At 37.4% G+C, this 21661-nt stretch overlaps 1 protein-coding gene across 2 annotated transcripts; it reads right to left on the reverse strand.

The window, feature by feature from the left end:
• Nucleotides 1-567: 567 nt before the first annotated feature.
• On the reverse strand, nt 568-17302 carry LIPI (lipase I). Of its 2 annotated transcripts, XM_082053275.1 has the most exons (10): nt 17114-17294; nt 13552-13928; nt 11898-12006; nt 10897-10998; nt 9360-9449; nt 7998-8165; nt 6352-6444; nt 5217-5328; nt 4668-4841; nt 568-876 (listed from the first exon to the last, which is right to left on the reverse strand). In XM_082053275.1, the coding sequence occupies exons 1-10, from the start codon at nt 17190-17192 to the stop codon at nt 789-791; spliced, it is 1392 nt and encodes a 463-aa protein (XP_081909401.1). In that variant the 5' UTR covers nt 17193-17294; the 3' UTR covers nt 568-788. The 2 variants fall into 2 exon arrangements, with proteins under 2 accessions (XP_081909401.1, XP_081909402.1); XM_082053276.1 differs by lacking the exon at nt 4668-4841 and having other exon boundaries at nt 17114-17302.
• Nucleotides 17303-21661: the final 4359 nt, after the last annotated feature.

The following is a 21661-nucleotide window of genomic DNA, read 5'->3' on the forward strand; positions in this document are numbered from 1 at the left end:
CCTGCTCACATTTCAATAGGTGAAGAGCTGTCATCAATCTCAGCCTGAGCAGCAGCTTTAATTTCAGGAGGCCCAAAAAGAAACATAATGAAAATGCATTTATTTCATCTTTAAGTTATTATCTTCAGAACAGACTTTAGAATTGCTTCATATCTGAAACACTGCCCTGCCCATAGGTTTAATAGAAAAAAATTTGAACAGTTGCAATAATATTCATCTATGATGAGCATAAAGATAACTTGTTTAAATAGCAACTTTACATATGTGCCCAGAGATCTCATTGTTCCAGTTTTCAGAGACTGAGCGATTCTATAATGAGAAAATGTGACTTCATTTATCCTATAAACATAGCATAGCAAAACTGCTGTGCATTAGATCTGCAGATCACATGTACAGTATATTAAATTCACTCAGTGGACAGATAATAATGTTACCATGTAAAAGCCATTACAAATAATAAATAATTAAATACATGTATGACTTGAGAAATAATGTGTCAGGATTATGTAGATAATTTGTATTTAATTCAGCGGTTGCTTCACTGCTAACAAATAATAACAAATAGACCATGATACACTTACTTTATTCAAATTTCCCAAACACATAGAATCTGAACTTTTCAAGTAATTTCACCCTAAGGCACTCCAAGTAAGTCATGTATATTACCAGGTAGACTCTTGAAAATAAATCTAGCTTATCTCATTTCCTTTCTTATTGCAGTCTTTATCCTGAGGAAGAATCAAAATGTCACTGCTATAAGACAAATTAAATTAGTAGAAGCTCTCTCTTCATGTACCCTTCTCTGGGCAAGGAATAGGTTTGAAGGTCAGTTCAGTGTTCTCCATCAGTACAAAATCGTATCTGCACAGCTGCAACCTACAAAAGCAGAAAAAAAAAATGTGCACAACAGAAAAAGTTAACATTAATAGAAAAATATTTCAGTATTTGATTTATGAAACCTCCAGCATTTACCACCTCTCAGAGATGGTACTCAGGACAAGAATGTCTTCTTGTCTAAGCTTACACTTTATTTTATGCATCACTCTATTTTTTTGCCAGACAGAACAACAATCAGCTGAATGGTGCAAAGTGGCATGATAAGAAGTGTATCACATTAGTCTCAAATACAAAGATGCAGTACTTCATCCATTAAAGCTGTTAATCTGCATTTAAATTAATTCTTTAGAACAATTGTCCAAGAACAGTCCAATTCCCGTTAACACTGAGCCTGAGTAATTTACTCTGAGTTCCCTAGGTATGAAAGTTTCCCTGCTTTAATTCCACAGAGGAAAGTAGAAAACCACACCATTATATCTTCTAACTCTTTCGGTTGCAATGATAGCATGCATAAGAAAGTTTCGTGCAAGAGAGTAATTAGTCATGTAAACACCTAGAACACTCAGAACTGCATAATACTACAAGCAAAGGTCACAAAGGGAGTCACGCACACACAAAATCTTCTTTTTAAGGTCAACACAGATACTCTGCCTTTTAGGGCAGAGATAGCTCATAGCTCTGCCCTTCATGTGCTACTACAGATAGATGCTGAGAGCTGGTTTGAACAGGCAAACAAGTAGCATAGACTCTGATGACACCTCTAAGGGCATACAAGCTACAATACTTACTCTATTTAAAATTATCTTCTATATTGCTCTGAACTCACAGAAGTGTATATACAACACATTCCACCTTGGCCTGAGATGCAGCATACAGTGAAACAGCTGAAGGACAAAGTCTGAGAAAGAACGTCCCACCAGGCACTTCTGTTGTTGCCCATTAGTGTGACATTTCCAACCAGTCGAGGCGCCATCTGTCTGTATGTGAAAGGACTGATGGACTTCTAGATAAGAATTTGAGGCCCTTTAAGGACCCCACAAAGCTATGATAGTAGATTTTATGACTAAGAAGTTAAAGACAAATTCCAGTATTCTGTATGACGCAAAGCATAGAATTTCATTCAGTCCTTCATTCACAATTTGTTCTGATTTGAATTTAAGAGTTTACTATGATTTTTGTAGAGGGAGAAAAAAAGACATAAAAGCACAGAAATTGCCAGCACTTTAAAAGTCCCTACAAAGTATCATGAAATAAATCACAGGACAAATTTCCAAATAGAAAAATTAGAGGTTATTATATGTATCTGTTTCCTGACTTGACTTTCAATATCCCATGTAACAATACAATGCTGTATTTCGGCACATTTGCAACAGTATTTGCAACACAGCAGCACAATGTGTTCGCACAGCCAGTTCTTCAACAGCAGCTGTCACCTGGCAAGGCCTCTATGTGACCCCAGGGGATATAATACTTAGGCAAACAGTAACAATGAATACTAGAAATGAAAACGTATGTTTTCCAAAATATTGTATTTCATTTGACATGCAACACACCAAAGCTTATGATTATTGAGTACCAGGAATGCCTTATGGGAGAGAAGCCTTGAGAAAGGAGCAGGTTCTGTTCACCAATTAGGAGCAAAACACAAATATTTTTTTTGGTTAGGTGAGTCTTCATAGTCCCTCATTCCATGTGGCTTCTCTGCTGTCTAGAAGGACTGTCTGCAAGGGCACACCACTCTCCTGTTCAGTAGAGGGATTAATAAGGTCTTCTATTTTATAACCTGTGTTCTTGTTTTGATTAAAAAAACCCCAAGAGTGGCTGGGCTAAGTATCTTTGAGACATTCACCTTCTCCATCAGTTGATTTTGAATTGACTGACAGGGTCAAAAGCTCTTTGGGAGAACTGACACCTGGACACACACAAGTCAGGAAAGTCTTCTGGTTTTATGAGTTAGCAGGAATGATTTTTCTGTGAGGCCAGAAGAAGAGTCTAAAAATTATACATGCCTTTTAGCACCCTCACGTTCACACAGCACCTGTGTGAATAATGGACCAGCCCAGAAGGCCTTTGTCAGTGATATTCGCCAAACTCCCACTGTCTGCTATTAACCCAGATCTGGGAAGACCGAGACTCCTATTGTCTTTTATCCCTGCACCTGTCCCCTGGTTTTTACCTACTACTTTATTATATGAATAATTTAAATATTTTAATGTAGTTTCTAGTTGATTATCCTATAGTCAAGTAATTGTTGTAATTATATGTAACGGAATAAGGTAAATATAGGTAGTTATAATTACAATGAGCAATTATGTAATTACAAAATCCAATAGTCTCATAACATCTGCATTTAAATTACCTTCACCTGCTGATTCAATACACTATTTTCCATTGCTATGTGAAAGTACCTAATGTGCCTATATGGCTCCCATCTGATGAGGTTCCATAGGAAAGACTTTAGTGGGTCCTATTTTAAAGCAAATCAAGTGCATCTTACTTTAAAACTAACAAGAGTCAGAGTAACAGAAAGAAAACTCAAAATCAGTAAGGGCTGCTCACTATCTGAAAAATGCCTGAATGCTGATAGGATTCCATGAAATGTATCTTCTGATTTATCGCCATGGGGTTGAGAAATCAAATTGCAATATGATTTAGAGCTTTAACTATCTCTCTTCACCAAATACTTTTAAATAAAATCATGTCAGTTCACCTGAGAGCTAGAGACTTACGGCATTCAACAAGTTAGCAAAGTCAAATGTAAATGCATTCTGGGATACTATTGATTATTGAGTGTTCTCTTTCTTCCTAAGACTCTCCTACCTGTCTCGTCCTCTTTTCCAGTAAATATGAAATAGTAGATTAATTTACAAGGTTTCATAATTTTTACGAAGAATCATACCCAATTCCTACTAAACTAGTATCATAGACCAAGTCAGAAAGCCTTAAATGTTGTTTCTCAAGTTAACAAAATAAGTAAGTAAGTCTTACTAATATCGTAATATAATTCCCACTCATTACTTGATAACTATTATTTTAAATTCTGACTTTGTTGAACCTTCCATTCATATGAAGCAAATAATTGTAACAACTCAAACTAAAGTTCTCCTGCTACTCCTGGGTATTTCTTAACTATTCCATGTAATACATTATTTTCACAAGATGAAAATGTAAAATTTAATTGCTAGTGGTATTGTACAAGTAACTCTGGAGATCTAAAAAATGAACATATGGCAATACTGCTGAAGTACTTTAAACCAGAAATAATTAATAAAAGCTTAGCGATGACACTTAATTATAAAAAAAAAAATGCAGTTGATTTCTTTTTAAGTGTAGGCAACCATAGACTCTGTTTTGGTCTTGGAAGGTCTTTACCTTCAACAACAAGACCAAAAACCTGTTCCAGTCACAGAAGTAGCTGAATTGTTCCATTTCACACCTAAGCGTGAAAAGCTGTGTACGGACACATGATTAAAATCAGAAAAGTGCTTAATAAAATTTATCTTCTCGAAGAGAACTTAACCACATAGGTGTAAGTCGGGCTTGTCTACTTAAGTGGTCCTTGAAAATCCATTGCAACCAGACAACAGCAGCAGGCTACAGTAACAAGCAGCATCCTGACATCCACATGTAAAAAGGGTGCTGTGCACTAAATGTTAAAATACAGAGAAGCTCTTCCACATGATAAATTTGATTCTAGGTAGGCTGAGAAGGATATTCATGCATTTAGGAATATGTGATTAAAAAAATCAATAGGGGGAAATACAGATTTCTGAGGAAACATCCTGCACAGTTTAGTTCATAAACAACTTTGATACATGAGAAACACTTACCTTTCTGGATTATTAAGGGATTTCAGCCTCATCTGGAGAATCCTAAGTTTGTGTTTTGGGCCTATTAAAGTCTTCGTAGAAAAGGTCAAAGAAATTTTTGATATTTTGTCAAGGTCTTGGTAAAATCCAGTTAGTATTTTGACTTTTTTATATTGCTGAAATGTCGAAGCTTCACTGAAGAAAAATATTATTTCTAGTCAGGGTTTTGTTAACTGAGTAAAATTAATCATTGCTAAGCATTATTATTAAGATCAGAAATCACGTAAGATGTATTGACTTTGAGCATTCAGAACAAGGGCACTAGAACTGGATTCAAACCAGGACCATGCAAGGACCTGGGGTAGTTCATAAATGGAGAGAGGATCTCTTCAGTGTGAGAAGCCTTGCCTCTGACACTGAGCCATATCCAGGAAAAGGAGCTGTGGCCAAGTCTTAACAACCCCATGATACTTTTTTGACTTACAAGTTAGCAAGTGAAAAGGTTTAGGAAGCTCAGAAAATTAGTTCTATAGAGTAATAAAAAAGATTTAGAGACAAAGCACAACATACCTATTCATCTCCGATTCTACTGTGTTTCCAGCGTAATCTGTTATTTTAACTTTAATGAAACCTCTCCTAGTGCCTTTATTCCAGGTAGTAATTTCCAGTAAGTAGTTATACACTGCAAAAAGAAATACGAAATAAGATTCAAAGAAAGACCTCAACAGGATACAGTTGTTATTATCACACTGTTAAAAGTATTCACTGGCTGATGATAGGAATAGTGACTCTTTACTCCTAAATTATGAGCCCCAAAATTGATCACATCTTTGTTAACATCTCCTTGGCCCTTTGGAAGAAATGGTGTTGTGAGTAACCATGATTACCACTATAACAAGAGATATTCAGTCCCTGGTCACAAAACTTGCCAAGATGATGGAAAAAGCTAATGGGAAAATTTGATTTCACTTGAATTCCCTGTAAGCCTGTCCCCACATCCCAAATCAAAGAGCCTTTAACATAACCAATTAGAGGAAGAGTTTGCTAACATTTGCTTATGGTGGTAAAGTCTGTTAATAAAAACAGAAATTGGACAAGGATCTAAACTGGACCTCCACATGCATGGGTAGATACCTAAACTGTTGCAGCTAAAGCCCATGTCATGAGAATTCATACCCATAGAGTATAACCCTGAAACAGTCAGCTAAGATTTTCCTCCGTGGTGTTACTCCTAGGGAGACATGGACTTATAAAAGCTGGAGCAGCTCTAGTTGACTGTGGGGTGCTGTCCTCCTGGACTGGAACACAGAGATGTCTCTTTTCCGTCTCCCACTCAGGGAAGTCTTGCTTCCTATTTTTATTCTCTGAAAATGGCAGCAATGATCCCATCTAAGCAGATTCTCTCAGTCCAGCTTTTTCCCTGTCACCTGATTCTCATTTTCTGGCTTCCTTCTTCCTCTTGGCAGCCCATCCCACTACTTGTAAAGACATATTTCCTTCTCAATTCATGTATTGCTTACTCTTCTGCCACAATCATTCTTCTTTTTCCTCCAGTCTTTGAAATGACATTTAGCTCATGGTTTATTACATCATTTTACACAGCAGCTAACAATACCATTCTACTTTTAACATGCTTTCACTCCAGATCAGCTAATAAACAGCCAAAATATTTCACAGTTTGCTCTGCTTGCATTCAGTCACTCACTGCAGAATGGGTCTTGGTCCGAGGTATCAAAATAAGCTTTTGTTGGTGAACTTTTTGGGATTAGCATTTTTTTCCATCTATCAGCATAATAACCTAAAATCCAAAGTTAAATATTTTATTTCAGACATGTAGCAAAATCCCGATACACATAAAATTACACAAAAGAAACTCACCCAAAGTGACAGATTTGGCTTTAATTTTCTTAAATATTCTCTGAGAAAGTAAATTGACTTGGAAAATGCAGGAATCCCCTGAGTATAATAGAATGTAATACACAAGCATTTTGTTCTTCTAATTTATTAGAATAATGAAAATTGTAATAATGTAATAGTTGGAATCTATTTAGTCTAGAGCACTAACTCCAAAAAATAGTGCAGACAAACTCCTGCAGAGGCAATAAAAACAAGCCCAAAAAAGTAGCCCATATATTTGCAGAGAACAGTTACAGCTTCACATTAGGTAAAATTTCTTCCTTTCTCTTTTGAATCACTAAAGTATATGTTTTAAACCCTTTAGTCTATTATTGTGGATGTTACTTACTAAAATGTTAGATAAGCTTATGGATGTAAAGTAGAAAAAACTTCTAGTTTATACAATTCCACGCTTATTGTCTTTGGGGCTCGTAACAATCCTTGTTTCTAAAACGGTTGATCCTGTTGTCTGCCTCTGATTTCTATACCTAGTCTGGACAATGAGGGCTAGCTCCAGGCTGCAGAGCTGCCACTGCAAGGCAGTGAGCAGGAAAGCTTGCAGCAGAAAGATGCTGCTTCTCCTCTCAGTTCCCAGATTCAGCTGCCTGCCATTTCCTCATAGGTTTTACAGTTATTAAAAAAAAAAAAAAAAAAAAAGGGCAGCTGACTGCTCAAATATTTCTTCACTTATAGCTCAGGCATTCTGTGCATTCTGAGTAAGTGCATCAGGAATGGTTAATAACAATGCTGGGGAAATCCTGGAGACTTTCTGCCCTACCATAAGGTCCAATTATGGTTGGGTTTACTTATAAAATAGCATACAGAACTACTATCTATGTTTTTTCTTCAAACCTGATCTAACTACTATAGGGTGCATATTCTAATATAGGATGTAAAAAAGACAAGGTACAAACTGAAAGTCAACTTCTAATTAAATATTTTTGAAATTTCATTCCTAAGAAAACTGCCAATTAGGAAATGCTCACACTATTGTAGCTCTTCTCAAACTGTCTCCAGATCCTCTCTAAAAGCAATAACACCCCAAACAACTAAAACCCTCTCCAAATAAAAGCTCGATTCCAAAAGAAGAGCCAGACAAAACATGAAGTTGCTATAAAGGTTATTACTGCTAAATAAAAACCACTGGCATTCTAGGCATGACAACACACTGTGAAAGCCTAAAGCGATGAGCTAAGTAGAAGCAGTTTCTCTGTAGAAAGGAAATACTTTGTGGATTCATTTCAGATTGGAAGGCATAATAATCAGAGATTAGGAACATGCCGTACCTGTGTCTGACAGAGAAAACTATAAAGCAAAGACATGAACTTTAAACTACTTTAAGCAACATGCAGCTCTGCACATGATCTATCTCTACAGATCTCTGGATTAGCCCCAGAAAGAGCTGGACTTGCCAGAAAATCTCACCCAGCCCAGAGCAGATCTCATAACACTCACCCAGTACTGGACAGGACATAGGCTGGAAAGCTTCACAATCAACACATTTTCCTCTCTTGTAATCCAAGTAAGAGTCACAAGGATATGTTATTATGTTGCACCTTCTTTTCAAAGATGCTAAGAAGAGGAAGACAGATCTTTGATGGTCACACTTAAAATACTGAAGTCCTTCAGGAAAGAAAAAAATAGTACAAAGAATATGTAATCATTTTTCTTTACGAAAGAAAAGACATTATCAAAGTAATCCCATTTACTTGAGTCATTCTTAGATAACCACGCTTTTATTCTCTGGTTAATTGACCTCTAAGTGTGAAAAATGGGCGCACACACACAAGAAGAAGAAATTGAAGACTATTTTGAATATTACAGGTATAGAAAAAAGTCTACAGGGTTTTATATGTAAGAAATAGTCTACCAAGTCACATTAAATTTACAGAATTTTTAGTTATAAAGGCTGAGTCTGAGTTAAAATTTGTCTTGCTGCATCCAGTGCAGAACATTTTGGCAGAAAAAGCACTCTGAGAAGTACTTCAGAGATTCATCTCTAGTTTTTTTCAGAGGTACTAAATTTCTTTCTCTCCTAGAAAACAACAACAACAACAAAAACCACAAAAAACACAAAACACAAACAAAAAAAACCCAACCAACCAACCAACCAACCAAATAAAACCAACACAAACAAAATATATATATAGTACAGGTGAAGATAATCCTGAGTCTTAAGGGATTCTCCCATACTCCCAGACAGCACTGTGCAGATTAGTAGTAGAAACATAGACAGACATAAACATATCCAAAAGAGTGAGCAAAAACAATAGGCAGCAACATTGCCTAGGATTTACAGAGGTTGAAATAAGCAAAATTCTGCAGCAAAAGATCATGTCATAAAACTGTTTTCATCCTACAGCCTGAAAGACCTATCCAAAACCTAGTTCAGCATTGCCAACCAGGAGGAACCTAAGACATGGTGAAGACTTGAAAGCTTTGCCTTGCATGCCATATGCAAGTGACCCTGTCCAAATGACTTGGACACAAACATCTTCCCCCATGCCTAGCCACAAATAAACACCGAAAAATAATTATCACTATATGCAGATCACATATATAATATAATAATATAGTTCCATCATACCAATAACAGTGGTATGGTGGAATGTGTAGGCTTAGCGGAAGATCTTTTTTAAAAAAATGTCAAATGTCTTTGTTATTTCTCATTTGCTGAGTGGGGATGGAAAAGACAGAATACAATGCCCTCAGCTCCCATATTACCAGATATGTGAAGTGTCCGTTGAATCTAGTTTAACCTTTTTTGTTATTTGATCTCAAACTCTTTTCTCATTAATCGAACACATGTTTATTTACCACTGAATACTGTTTTTGGACAACCAGGCTGATCCATTCCACCATTTGGATAGAAATCAATGGTTCCTAAAGGTTTCTTGAAACCTAGAGCTAAAGTAAAAACATAATGAATCAGAAAAAGAGAAGCAGAATTATGCAGTCATTTATTTATCATAACATTCATAACAAAATAGCATGGAAGCATTTAAGAAATCTTTTGCAATTATACAGTTCTTTTGTTCTGTAAACAGAAGTTGTGTTATTAGTAAAAATCCGTGAGTTTTTTTCTTTTTAAGAAAATTATATGCATGTAAAGTGCAGTACAGAAATGTATACAAGTTTGTTTAAGATTCCTCCTGCCACGAAGAAAAAGGAAAGAACAGAAGCAACTATTCGGTGCTGTAGCTGAGACGTTATTCACACAATTTATGAAATTTGTGTTCTCTCTTGCAACCAAAATTCTTTATCAATTTAATTTTCATTAGGAAACATTTTTCAATTTTTTGCACATGACACTGGATTCTACACTAACTTAAGCAGTATATCAACACAGAAAAATCTGTATCTGTCCTATAAAAGACCATGGGTGAGATTTAGCATAATTTGACCTACCTTTCATTTCACCACAAATTATTTTTATTGACATAATTGGAACATTACAAAAACTGATGCTTTAAAACTTCATATATAAATTTGTACAGTTAAATTGTTAATGTTTATACTCTTAAAGAAACTGATATCAAACTACACAAATCATGGGGCAAGTGTGGTGGGTTTGAAAGGTTCACTAACAGTTTTGAGAAAAAAAAATAAACCAGATTATAGCATAGATGAAGCAGACTTTACAGTGTTTTTAATTTTAACCTTACAGTAATGTGATTTAGAATTCTAAGCAGTTGATCTGTAGTGTACTGCCATGATACAGCTGAGACTGGCTGTCTCAGAAGGGACTAATTCAGAGATAATCATGTGCTTACAACCTCTATGTTCATACGCACTAGCACAGCAAAAGAATGTTAATGCTAAACTATTTTGGAAATAGCAGTATCATAAATTAATGCAATAGGTACACTTTATTCAATGTGTAGATTTGGGGATTTTTGTATTCAGAAGGAACAGACTATAACAAACAAGACATAAATGACAGTGGCATAATTGTTAGTTTTGCATGACATTTAATGGACTCCTGACTATATGGTTATCTACATATGTCTTCAGTTAGCTGTTAGACATAAGTTATTTCAATATTTTCAGGTTCGGTTATGAAACTTCACTCAGTAACATGGCTACTCATGTCAGAACTGAACAAAACAGGCCATCATTGCTTAAGCCATTAAGAAAATTTAGTTTAAGTTTCTTGATGAACAGGTATAGTAACATACAGTATGATTTCTGAAGTATAGACATTGTTAGAAAGCAACAGCACAGGAATCCACCTGATAACATAAAACATACTTTTGCAGCCCTATTTGGATGTTACGGAAAAAGCTTGTCCCTTCTCTTTTGCTTTCCTGCCTTTTCTCAAGTTGAAATAGGAAAGTTAAGGCTATGTCATTACCATCAGTATCTGAATGGATTACATCAATAAATTGTGCATCAGTACGATCCAGTCGCTCCCCTGGTGGTTGTTGAGTGAATGAAGGGCCCGCTGGATCAAGACCTAAGTGAAAATAACACAGGCATTACAAACCCTGTGGTCTGTTTCTACAGATATAAAGACTGACATTTAAGCATTATTCATCAGTGACTCTTCATTTTCCTGGGATAAGAACAAAACCCAGCACAATTCTTCTCAAGTTTCCATTCTTCAGCTTGCTTAGCACCTTTTCTGATAATTAACTTAGTGAGCTTCCTTCTTAGTGAGCTGCAGTGAGTTTTGCTCCTTCACCACAAGAAGTATCTGGAGCCTGTGCAACCAAATGGGCACTGTGGATTCTGCTCTAGAACCATCATCTAAAAGTTAATCCTAAACTTCATGCAACGCTGGTCTGGAAAGATGTACCCAAATGACAATGCTCCCATTCTCACTGTATGCACCACTTCCCGCAGATTAGAATGGTGAAAGATGTAACAAGTATAAGGTAAGATTTGAAGTATCCATTCACGGGCTGGACACCTGATTTAATCACCCTGTAGCAGACAGCCCAATGTACTGAAGCCCACACCATGTTCAGATACCTCACACTGAAACTAGATCCTTGTCCCTGATCCCTGTGGTCTGACCAAGAGGTTTTGAACTTTTCTTCAGAGGGACCTGTCGTGCTCCATCAACTAGACGGAAACTCAGGTAGTATGCCATGGAACTTGAGTGGCATTTGGATGCAGCACTCAATTTTCATTTGAGAGACTAGAGGTAAACAGGTTGGAAAATTTCAGCTGTTACTTATGTCCTGAAGGTAGACTTTACAATTTTCTGAACTACTAATAGGGATACATCTTTCCTTGTGTATGTAACTAAATAATCAGTTCTCATTTGTCAGTATTTCAGTGCTATCATCTGTGTGCTTAGCAGCTATGACAACAATACAAAGTACATTAAATTGGGATTAAAAACCTTACCTGTAATTCTGCCAACTTTGCCATTATACTTCTGGCCAACAAAGCCAGCTATATGAGCCCCAAGACTAACACCAATCATATAGATAGCGTCAAGAGAAGCTCCATGTACCTATCAAGGAACAAAAAAAACAAGAACAAAGCAACAACCACACAAATGGTTAACTGAACAGACATCAGCAGACTGATTCAGTTTTCACTTTTTGTTAGTACTCTAATTTATATTTCTAACTCTCTAACTTTAAAAACAAATAGGAATTATAAAGTTCTTTTCACATTGACATTCTCTATTAGTTAAATAGTGTAGTAATTACGAAATTATTTGACTAGAAAAATGTAAAAAGGAAGCTTGAGTCATTTCTTTCAAACTGTCACAGTAGTTAGAAGGGGACAATGGGGAGGGAAGAGGAAGACATTTACCAGATAACAAGAAAGATGAACCAAAACTATGAACTAGGGAGGAAAAAAAAAAATCTATCTCCCCCTGCCTTATCCTTCCAATACTATAAATTTAAAACATAATACTATTAACACTTATGCCACATATCTGCTGAATAATGGTGACAAATGCACACTTGCAGGAAAGTCTAAATATGCCCATTTTACAAAGTAGGCAGTATTAAACAAACAAACAAACAAACAAAAAACCTACTGAAGAACTCTGAAATAGTATCAGCAGACTTGTTATAATCTCTACAAAGTGATGGGAAAATACGTGGGGCCTGAAATATTAATGCATCTCAAAGTGAATTAACAAAGGCCTCATGACAGCTTGCAAGTGTGAAACTGATAGCTATGGACGCAACATACCCCACCACCACCACTTTGACGATCCACACAAGATCAGCCCAAGCATGCCTTGCAGCCATTGCTTTGCCAGGCATATCTGTAACCAGCAATCAACCAAAAATCTGCATCAAGAAATTTGCAAATTGCACCTTTTTAACCCACTCTGGATTGGCCACTGTTCTTATACTTTTTTTTTTTTTTAATTCCATAACAATAAATTAATTGTCATAATCACAAATCATTATCACCACATCTAGTCCCAGAGGGCAGATACTGGTAGGGTCTCTCTTCTTTCACCCCATCCTTCCTCAGAATGCTGGGTTTTTTACTCAAATTCCAAATCAATATTTTCTTACTGCACAGCATTCAAAATTTCTCAGAATGGCTGGGAAAAAAAGTGGTGAGAATGGAAGAAAAATCAAGTTATAAATCTAACAATGCCATAAATGAGATTATAACATCATCATATAAAGCCCAGTTAAGACCACTGGCATCAGCAATTGTTTAAGCAACTCCCTCTAGAGTGCTGGAACAAATATTTGTATCTCTGTGAGTGATTCATTTTTCATTTAAAATCCTTAATTACAGTCCTTAAATAGTGAAAAAAGTAGTGTAATATTTTTGTAAAATCTTAATGCTGCATACTGTTTGAACATCTCTCATTTCACTTCCCCACTGGTACATTCATACTTTCCAGAAGACCTAAAACTTTCAGCTGGCTAAAGAAACCAGATGTACTCTTGACATATTCCCGTGAAAGGGAAATAAGAACTTAGGTGGAGTTAAAGATATGCAGAGGTTTCTTAAATATCCAGTCCCACCCAAACTACCTAAACTTATTCAGAACAAATGCAACTCTCTGCCTTACCAGCATCTGGTCAATATAGTTCTTTAGTATTTCTGCAACTTTTCTGCAGTTTTCAACAGCAATTATATAATTTACAGTTGTAGCACCACGATTCCAATCAACTATAATGAGATTAATGTCCTCTGAAGACAGTAAAAGCTCCTTCATGTCACCTAGCCATGCTGGTGGAGATCCCGTTGGTCTGAAGCCATGAATAACAAAGACAATTTTCTTGGAGGTATCAAGGTACCCAGAAGCAGTAACATTATGTTCAATGAGTCTCTCAGAGCAATTTGGATTTTCCCTTGTGTATAGCAGTAGCTGGACTTGGAGTTCTGTTCCAGACAAAGCATTGCCTATATTAAGATCTGTAAATTCAGGACATTTTTCCTCCTCATCTGAAAAAAGATTAAAATGTTAGACAGTCATTTGATGATTTAGAACACCTGAAATGCTACCTCTTCACTTTTCTTTCCACTTTTTTCCAGTAAAAGTGAAGAATTTTTCCAGACCTTTGGAATGAGGTGCCAGAATGTGCACTGAACAACAGGAAGACACAGTTTTAATGCCTCTGAAGACACCAGTGTGCTCCTCTGAACCCTTCAAATGCAAAATTAACCTTTCTAATTGTTCTTGCACCATGTATTTTCTCCATAACAAATACAAATTAGTAATCAGTGTTGATAAGATCATTTGTTTAACCATCAAATCTAGGTTTCAAAATTTTTCACAACTAGTGTGTGTTGTATCAACAAGACCGCTGCGGTTGTTTCTTCCTTGTTCAGCCAGGGTGTCAAAGCTGCCAGCCCTTAGGCCTTATTGTTTGATCTAGCAGTAAGAAACAGTTGCCCGACAGCATGTGATGAGCCAGAACCATTCCCTAGTTTTGGATCACTGTAAGGATGCCATTAGCAAGAAACAAAAGAAAGAAGAAACAAAGGACCCTTTTCTGAGTTTGAAAAAAAAAAAAAGAATCTACAAGGTCCATATACATAGTGGCACAAGAAAGCCTGTAGTATTTAGCATTTCAGTACTCAAGAGAGTTATGGTATACAAGGTTCAGCTGTAGATCAGTCAGCATCAACAAGAGGGTGGAGATTTTTAAAATTGTCTAAAGAGACTTAATTTTTCCTCTGTGTGCTTTTCAACATGGAAAGTTAATGCTTAAAAAAAAAAATCCTTTAGCTGCTAAGCTCACATTGCGTGGATAAGCCACTTCAATATTCTGGGCACAACGCTGACAGCTGTCACAGTTCTTCTGCATGGCCTCTTCACCTTTGCCATGGTGTCAGTGGGCTTACGGCCAAAGAAATTTGGGCCAATATTTTGGCTTCTAGTGCACTACGCTACTTTACAGAAGGCTTTTGTCTGATATTTTATGGCACCTTTCTCAATTTTCCTGTCATTAACACCTTTGTAAAACAAGAGTCAGTCCACTTCTGGAAAGCAAAAGTAAGAAGAGGAATAGTGCCTACTCAGTTCCTTAAAAAACAATTTAAGAAAGTAACCCGAAATTCTCAGAATTTTTGAGTTACAGGAAAGGCAGTTCTAGCTCTTTTCCTTTCCCCAGCAAGCGGCTAGCAGGCAGAACTGAATCCATCACATTTGCACATGTGAAACAGACAGAGGGCCCTCACTGGTTTATCAAGCTCTGAAGGGCAAGTGTGGGGGAGTGACAAGATATCTGAAAAAGGTATTTGATACAATAGTGAAGCTCTAAACAAAGCTAAACAATGTGAAGTACAGCACTTAATATGGTAAAGATGCTAATTCATTTAGGGAACTAGACTAATCACCTTTAGGCCAAACCATGTATCTACAATTACTAGACCAGTCACCTCTGGACTGGACACCACAAAAAATAACGGATATTTCCAAAGCAGAGCAGGGTTGAAGTTAGAATGTTAGAAATTGACTAGATGATCTTTTGAAGTCCCTTCCAATCCCTAACATCCTGTGATTCTGTGAAATGGCCTGAAACGTCCTGTCTCAAATCATCCAGACAGAAGTTTCGTACCTATCATGACCTTACAACAACAGCTACAATTATTATATCTGGGAAAAGTTAGAATTATCTATATTTCAAAATAAATATCACCATTCTCCTCATTTAGACACTGAATAATTTAAGTAACTTTTACTGAGATTACTGGAAGGGTTATTAACAAACTACTAATACAGGAATGCATTCCAGTTTCATTGCTGAGACATCCAAGGAGAAGTTCTGAAATTAAGAGCTGATCAGCTGCAGTTGTCTTGAATGTATGAAAATAATATTCAAGAACCTAGTAAAATGTCATACATGTGACATGACACTGAGATATTAATAGAATGTGTTACATTTAATCTCTAGCTTTCATACAATTATATATGACATTAACACTAGAAGTTCTATTACACAAATGTCACATACACAGCTAAACGATAATAAACAGCCACTTGGTCACATTTTTGCTATTCAGATTCAAAGCTGTGACATGAAACTTGTTCATTTTTGCCTAACATTGTTCTTAAATCAAAGTTTAATCATCGATCCTTAAAATTCCTTCCTACATATCTAACAGATTCATGCTAAGATATTGTACAAGTATTCCTTCATATCCATTTAAATGTTTTGATTTATTATCATTTGATTGGTAGAAATAAAAATTAATTCTTCTAATCCAGTGAAATGACAGCAACACGCAACAGAGACACAGTCTGGTCCATGGAACTAAGAAAACTATCACAAGGAAATTATTTTCATTGATGAAATCTATTTACTAGCTGGCAAATGTCAAAGGGAAACAACTCATTTGCTTATGGCTCTGAAATGACAGCAGTTGTTCTTTGAAAGGTAAACAGAAAAAAAGTTATGATGTCTTCACTGTGGAATTCGATAAGCACTATAAACAGATTTATAGATTTAATATTTTTGATTGTTTAGCAAGGAGTCATCGAGGGGAGGTTTTTCAAACTCCTGTTTCTCATCGATTACTGGAAGGAATACCCAGCTGCCCTTTGTGCACACTTGTGGGAGTACTCACACACACTTCTCTGTACAGTCAGAACACACAGATAAATGTTGGGCAGTTACATATGTAGTTTAGCTCAGTTAATATAAAATTTTAACTTCCCTGTGTACCTTTGTAAGCATTGTAATCATCTTCTGTCATTGAAAAGTGGAAAATCTTAAGTGCGCACTGACTTGCTTGTAACTAAATTTTGCTATTTAAAGTATACCGCATAACTTGAAAACCTGTCAACCTATCAAATGTGAAATAAACAATAAACTTATGTTCAGAACTATTTCACAATTACCTCTTTACTTTGTACAAAGTGCAAATAGCCGAGTGTGTCTGTGTGCAAAGTACAGCCAGAGATAAAGTATCAGGCTTTGCTCTATTTACTTTAAAATCAAACCCTACATCTCAGTCTCAAAGTGATCAAATTCTCTTTACTAATCATCTGCTCCATTATTTATAATTCACTGGGTTTAATCTTTTGGTCAATTTAAATGAAAGAATACTCATTTGTTGGGATTTTTTTACATTTGAATAAAGCCAAGAGAGTACACCACAAAGAATAAGCGAATGGTTCTTACCTGATTTCACCCAGTATATCAAAAAGATGAAGAAACACAATTTCAGCATGTGGAAATGGAGAAAAGCAATACGCAACATCCACAGACAAGTGGCAAATCTAGTGTTTCCTTGTAGTATGCTAGATTTCTGACCTGACTGCCACTAACAAAGTAAGTGACATGTGGAGTAGGAAGCAGAAAGCAAAGCTATATTCCAGCTTCTGCAATTCATGACTCCTCCTATTGAATGACTTCAGTAGGTAGGGTGGTTTCTGGTCTTTAAGGGTTGGGACTAGTTTTTAATCTATTTCCCTCTCTCTTTGGCTATCAGCAGATTTACACATAAGCAATCAATACTATATATTACTGACAACTCTGTCACACACATGGAATTTAGGAAGCAGAATAACTACAGGTACTTAGAAACCCACTGTGTGACTTTTTTCAAGCGTGTCACTCAACTGCAGTTAGAAGCACTAAGATGGGCAAAATAAACAGAACAAAAAGTCATTCTGGTGACAGGAGGATTTTCCTGAAAGAACTGGAAAATAATTCTGAGAACTGTACGTCCATGGATTAATTTTGCACAAAACTATGTTCTGAGCTTTTTTCAAGGTGTCATTCTCTAAATCCAGAGGTCTGTGAAATTGCTTAGATAGAAGAGAGATGGAGCTTAGAGCCCCACAAATCTTACCCAGACACCAAGGTGCTGGGTGTTTTAGGTATGTAACTTAACTTAATTCCCTCTGTGTCCCCTGCTACAAAACAGATGAAGAAACATTTACTTTTGTGAAGCTAATCTATTTGCAAACCAATTCACTGGGTAAACGCAAAAGGACAAACTTCGGTTTCTTGGAGTTCACAGTGAGGTAAAGAGGCAGATAAACTCTTCATTATTCAAACGAGATGTGTGGATGTTTTCTTATATCTGGCCCCCAATTATTTCCACTACAGGAGAAAGAAAAATGAACCATAACCACTCAAAATGAGAGAGATGCATCCCAGAACGGGGCTTTTTTTTTTTTTTTTTTTTTTTGCATAGCATATCCTTCATAGTGCTTGTAAACATAAGGTCTAGGTGCCCTTCTTTTCCACCCACAACAGTTAAGGAGGGAGGGGGCAGAGGGGGGTGCTTCATTATTTACTCTTCCGTGGTCAGTCTCTTCAGCTGGTTTTATGATTCTGAGCAGCTCAACAAAGATGTCCTACAGAAGCTCCTGCAACAGGTAGTCATTAGGAAATCTCTTCAGAGTCTTTTCCCCTTTGAATGCAGCCACAAGGAGACAAAGATACAGTATGTCCGCTCGTATGAAAATTTACTCAGCTTAACCAGTGACTTTTTATTTTTTACTTCCATTTCTCGAATTTGCCCCCTACTCTCAGTAAAGTTCAATAAGTGTCCTGGTTTTGTTAAAAACAAGTTTCTCTTTTAGTGAATTTGCTTGTCAGCTAAAGCTTTCATATTAGCTGCATTTTCCTGGAGAACCAGATACATATTTTGGTAAACATAGCAATGGAATGTGAATTTATTGATAAGCATGGATGCACCTCTCGCGAGAGGGGCAATGAGAAGCAGGCGACCAAGAAAATGACCAGCTGTGTATAACATCCCATTCACGTGAATACTTCATATAAAAGTGGGAGATCATGAGGATCTCGTCCCATTTCCTTATGGCCGACATTAGGAGAGGACCTTGCTAGTCGTCCCTGCAAACTGAGGCCTAGTGACAGACTGAATCCAGCTCTGCTTGTCTGCAGAGTCCAGTCCAGGACTCCGGGTGCTGGCTCTGCCGTTGCTGGGACTTTCAAGATTAGTTTTGTGTACTTTGTATTATTTTCTCTATTCTTTTTAGTAGCATTAGTAAAACATTTTTAATCTTTCCAACTCTCTTCTCTCTGTCCTTCTTTTCCTCCCAATTGCTTGTCCTTAGTGGGAAGGGGGGAGAGGGAGAGGCTGAGGGGGGAAGCGGGAGGGGAGGGGGTTAACAATACATCTGCCACAGTTTTATTGTCACCCCGCAATCAAAACCCTCGACACTAAGGCAGCTCTTGTTATTCCTTTGCATTGCCTCTTCATCTCAAATCTTTGATGCTTTTCACAACTACTATTATAAAAGTCCAGCCCTACTGACATTACCTATTACTTAAAACAAGTAACAGTAGGGCATCACTTTGGCTCCTTCCCCTCTCTACATTTTAACATAGATTATTGTTACAACAGCAGCTTAGTGCAACCAAGCAACCACCAGATAGGCAGCCCCAGCATGCACTCCATGTACGGTACACTTTCATATACCAGTTAAAGCACAGAGAGCTCACCACCACCGAAAACAAACTGCTAATAAGCCCTAGTAAAATACCTGCCATGCTCATTCCAGAGCAAATCACCTGATTCTAGAAGAAAACCTTACATATATGCCTTTATACCTAATGCCATTAGTTGTGAATAAATAAACATTTGTTCTTTTACGCATGAATGGGGAAAAGAAAGGAAATTCTAAGTTGCCTCCCAAACTGAAAACCAAGAAGCCCAGCTCGCATGTAAGTAAAGTACTGTACTACCCATGTCGATACAATGACTCATGAAACAGATTTAAAGCCCTCTGAAATCAGTCTCAGGAAAGGACTTCTTTACTAAATCAACACCCAGAAAGTTTTGTGATATTAATCAGGATGTTGAACTCATGCTTGACAGACCCACCTCTCTGTCATATGACAAGGGGACTTTGTTCACCAACAGTGGCACTTATGCCACTTCGAATTTCATAAATCTTAACAACTGTTACTGTTTACAGTGCAGTTTCTACCGACATCCCACTGTCAGGTAAATCCTTCAAGGAGACCCTGAATTCCAAGTACACTGTCGCAAACAGACGCAAGGCTCTCAAAGTTCAGCTACTGCCTACCCTGCTTTGCTGCATATTGTTATATCCACTGCTTTTCTCACAAGGATACACTTCTCACACTGGAATTCAGAGTTACCTGTCCCAAAAGTGCCTTATGTAAAGCAGCAGAGGTTGTCGGCACTGTCTCTTCAGCGCTCCGCGTCCCATCGTGCTCAGGGCCACAGGAGCTGTACCTCCTGAATGAACCCTGGTGCTTTGGGGAGAGAACACAGTCCACTAGCTATTGAAAAACTCTCAAGATTGGACAAGTACTCAAGTTGAAAAAAACATATATATAAAAACTTCATTTTATTACAGTACAAGATTACAATTTACAGGTAACAGGATGGCACTTTTACACTTCTGTTTACCCCAAAAAGTTTCTGATAACATAACAGCTAAAAACATTACAGCGTGGTTTTCAAGATTAAGATCAAATTCTTACGCAAGCCTTGATATCCTGATCTGTGGTCATGTGTAAATGTATTTCCCCTTCTAATCTTATGCATACCCCCAAGGATTTCGCAATCTTGGGAAATCCCATTCTAATAACAATACTCATAACAACTCTCATTTCTCTTATGAACCAAGCCACTTCTCCAGAAAAATTCCTCTCTAGCCACTAGCTTAACAGCGCTGTTCCCTATCAGACAAGATGAAATCACACCTGGCTTTTGCAATGCAGTGTGTTTAACTATGAAAAAAGGCTGTCTAAAGATTACAAAAGGAAAAACCCTGACTGGCTGGAAGATGACTATGGCTCACTGTGTATTTTACACTGAAGTGTGTAATTCCCATAAACTGATAATCCCTTTTCAAATAGACTTGGCAAGTCCGTAACTAAGCCTACATTAAAAAATAATGGGCACTGAGGCAAAGTAGTAGGCTTGGAGGGGTGAGAAAAAAAATTCTTTAATAATTTTTTAACATTGCTGTCATCAGGATGACTTCTGAAAATGTGCTCCTTTGCAAAATAACACTTTAAAAATACATATAAAATGTTAAATGTGTGCATGTGCTTGAAAACTGTAGCCACGGAACAGTGGGTTATAAGGCAGGCGTAACTTAAGACAGCAACCACATTCCCTTTCTTTTTAAATATCGAGAAACGTACAACACGTGACACTTTACATATGTATTTCATTAGTAACTATCACAATGCTTTATCATACCAATGACTGAAAACAGCTCGGGGGCTTTGAACGTTTTTGACGCCCTGGACCTCCGGCCCCACCCCGGCGGCTGCAGCACCCGCAGCTCCGCGCGGGGGCCCTGCTCCCCTGAGGTGACGCCGGTTCCTTCCAGCCCCTCACGGCTCCATGGCGGCTCCTGACGGCCGAGGAGGAAACATTGCGGGGGGCACACACATACGTGGGCCTGACAATAATAAACGTTTTCTTCCGGTCAGCAGGGAAAAGCCAAAAAGGAGATGAAATGAGCGTCTTAAAACGACAAAGTTCCCCACAGTATAACGGCACTACCGAGTGCCAGCCCTGCCCAGCACCACCTCAGTGGATGCTTAGTGTCACTCAAAAACACTGTTAAATAAACCCCACGCCTTGCAGCAGCTGTGATAGGGCCTCCGGAAAGGCCTGTGCTGCCTGGTGTGGGATTTGTAGAATCACAGAATGTTAGGAAGTGACCTCAAAAGATCATCTGGTCCTATCTCCCTCCCAGAGCAGGA

The sequence above is a fragment of the Streptopelia decaocto genome, assembly GCF_964273445.1.
Source record: "Streptopelia decaocto genome assembly, chromosome: 1".
Lineage (NCBI taxonomy): Eukaryota > Metazoa > Chordata > Aves > Columbiformes > Columbidae > Streptopelia > Streptopelia decaocto.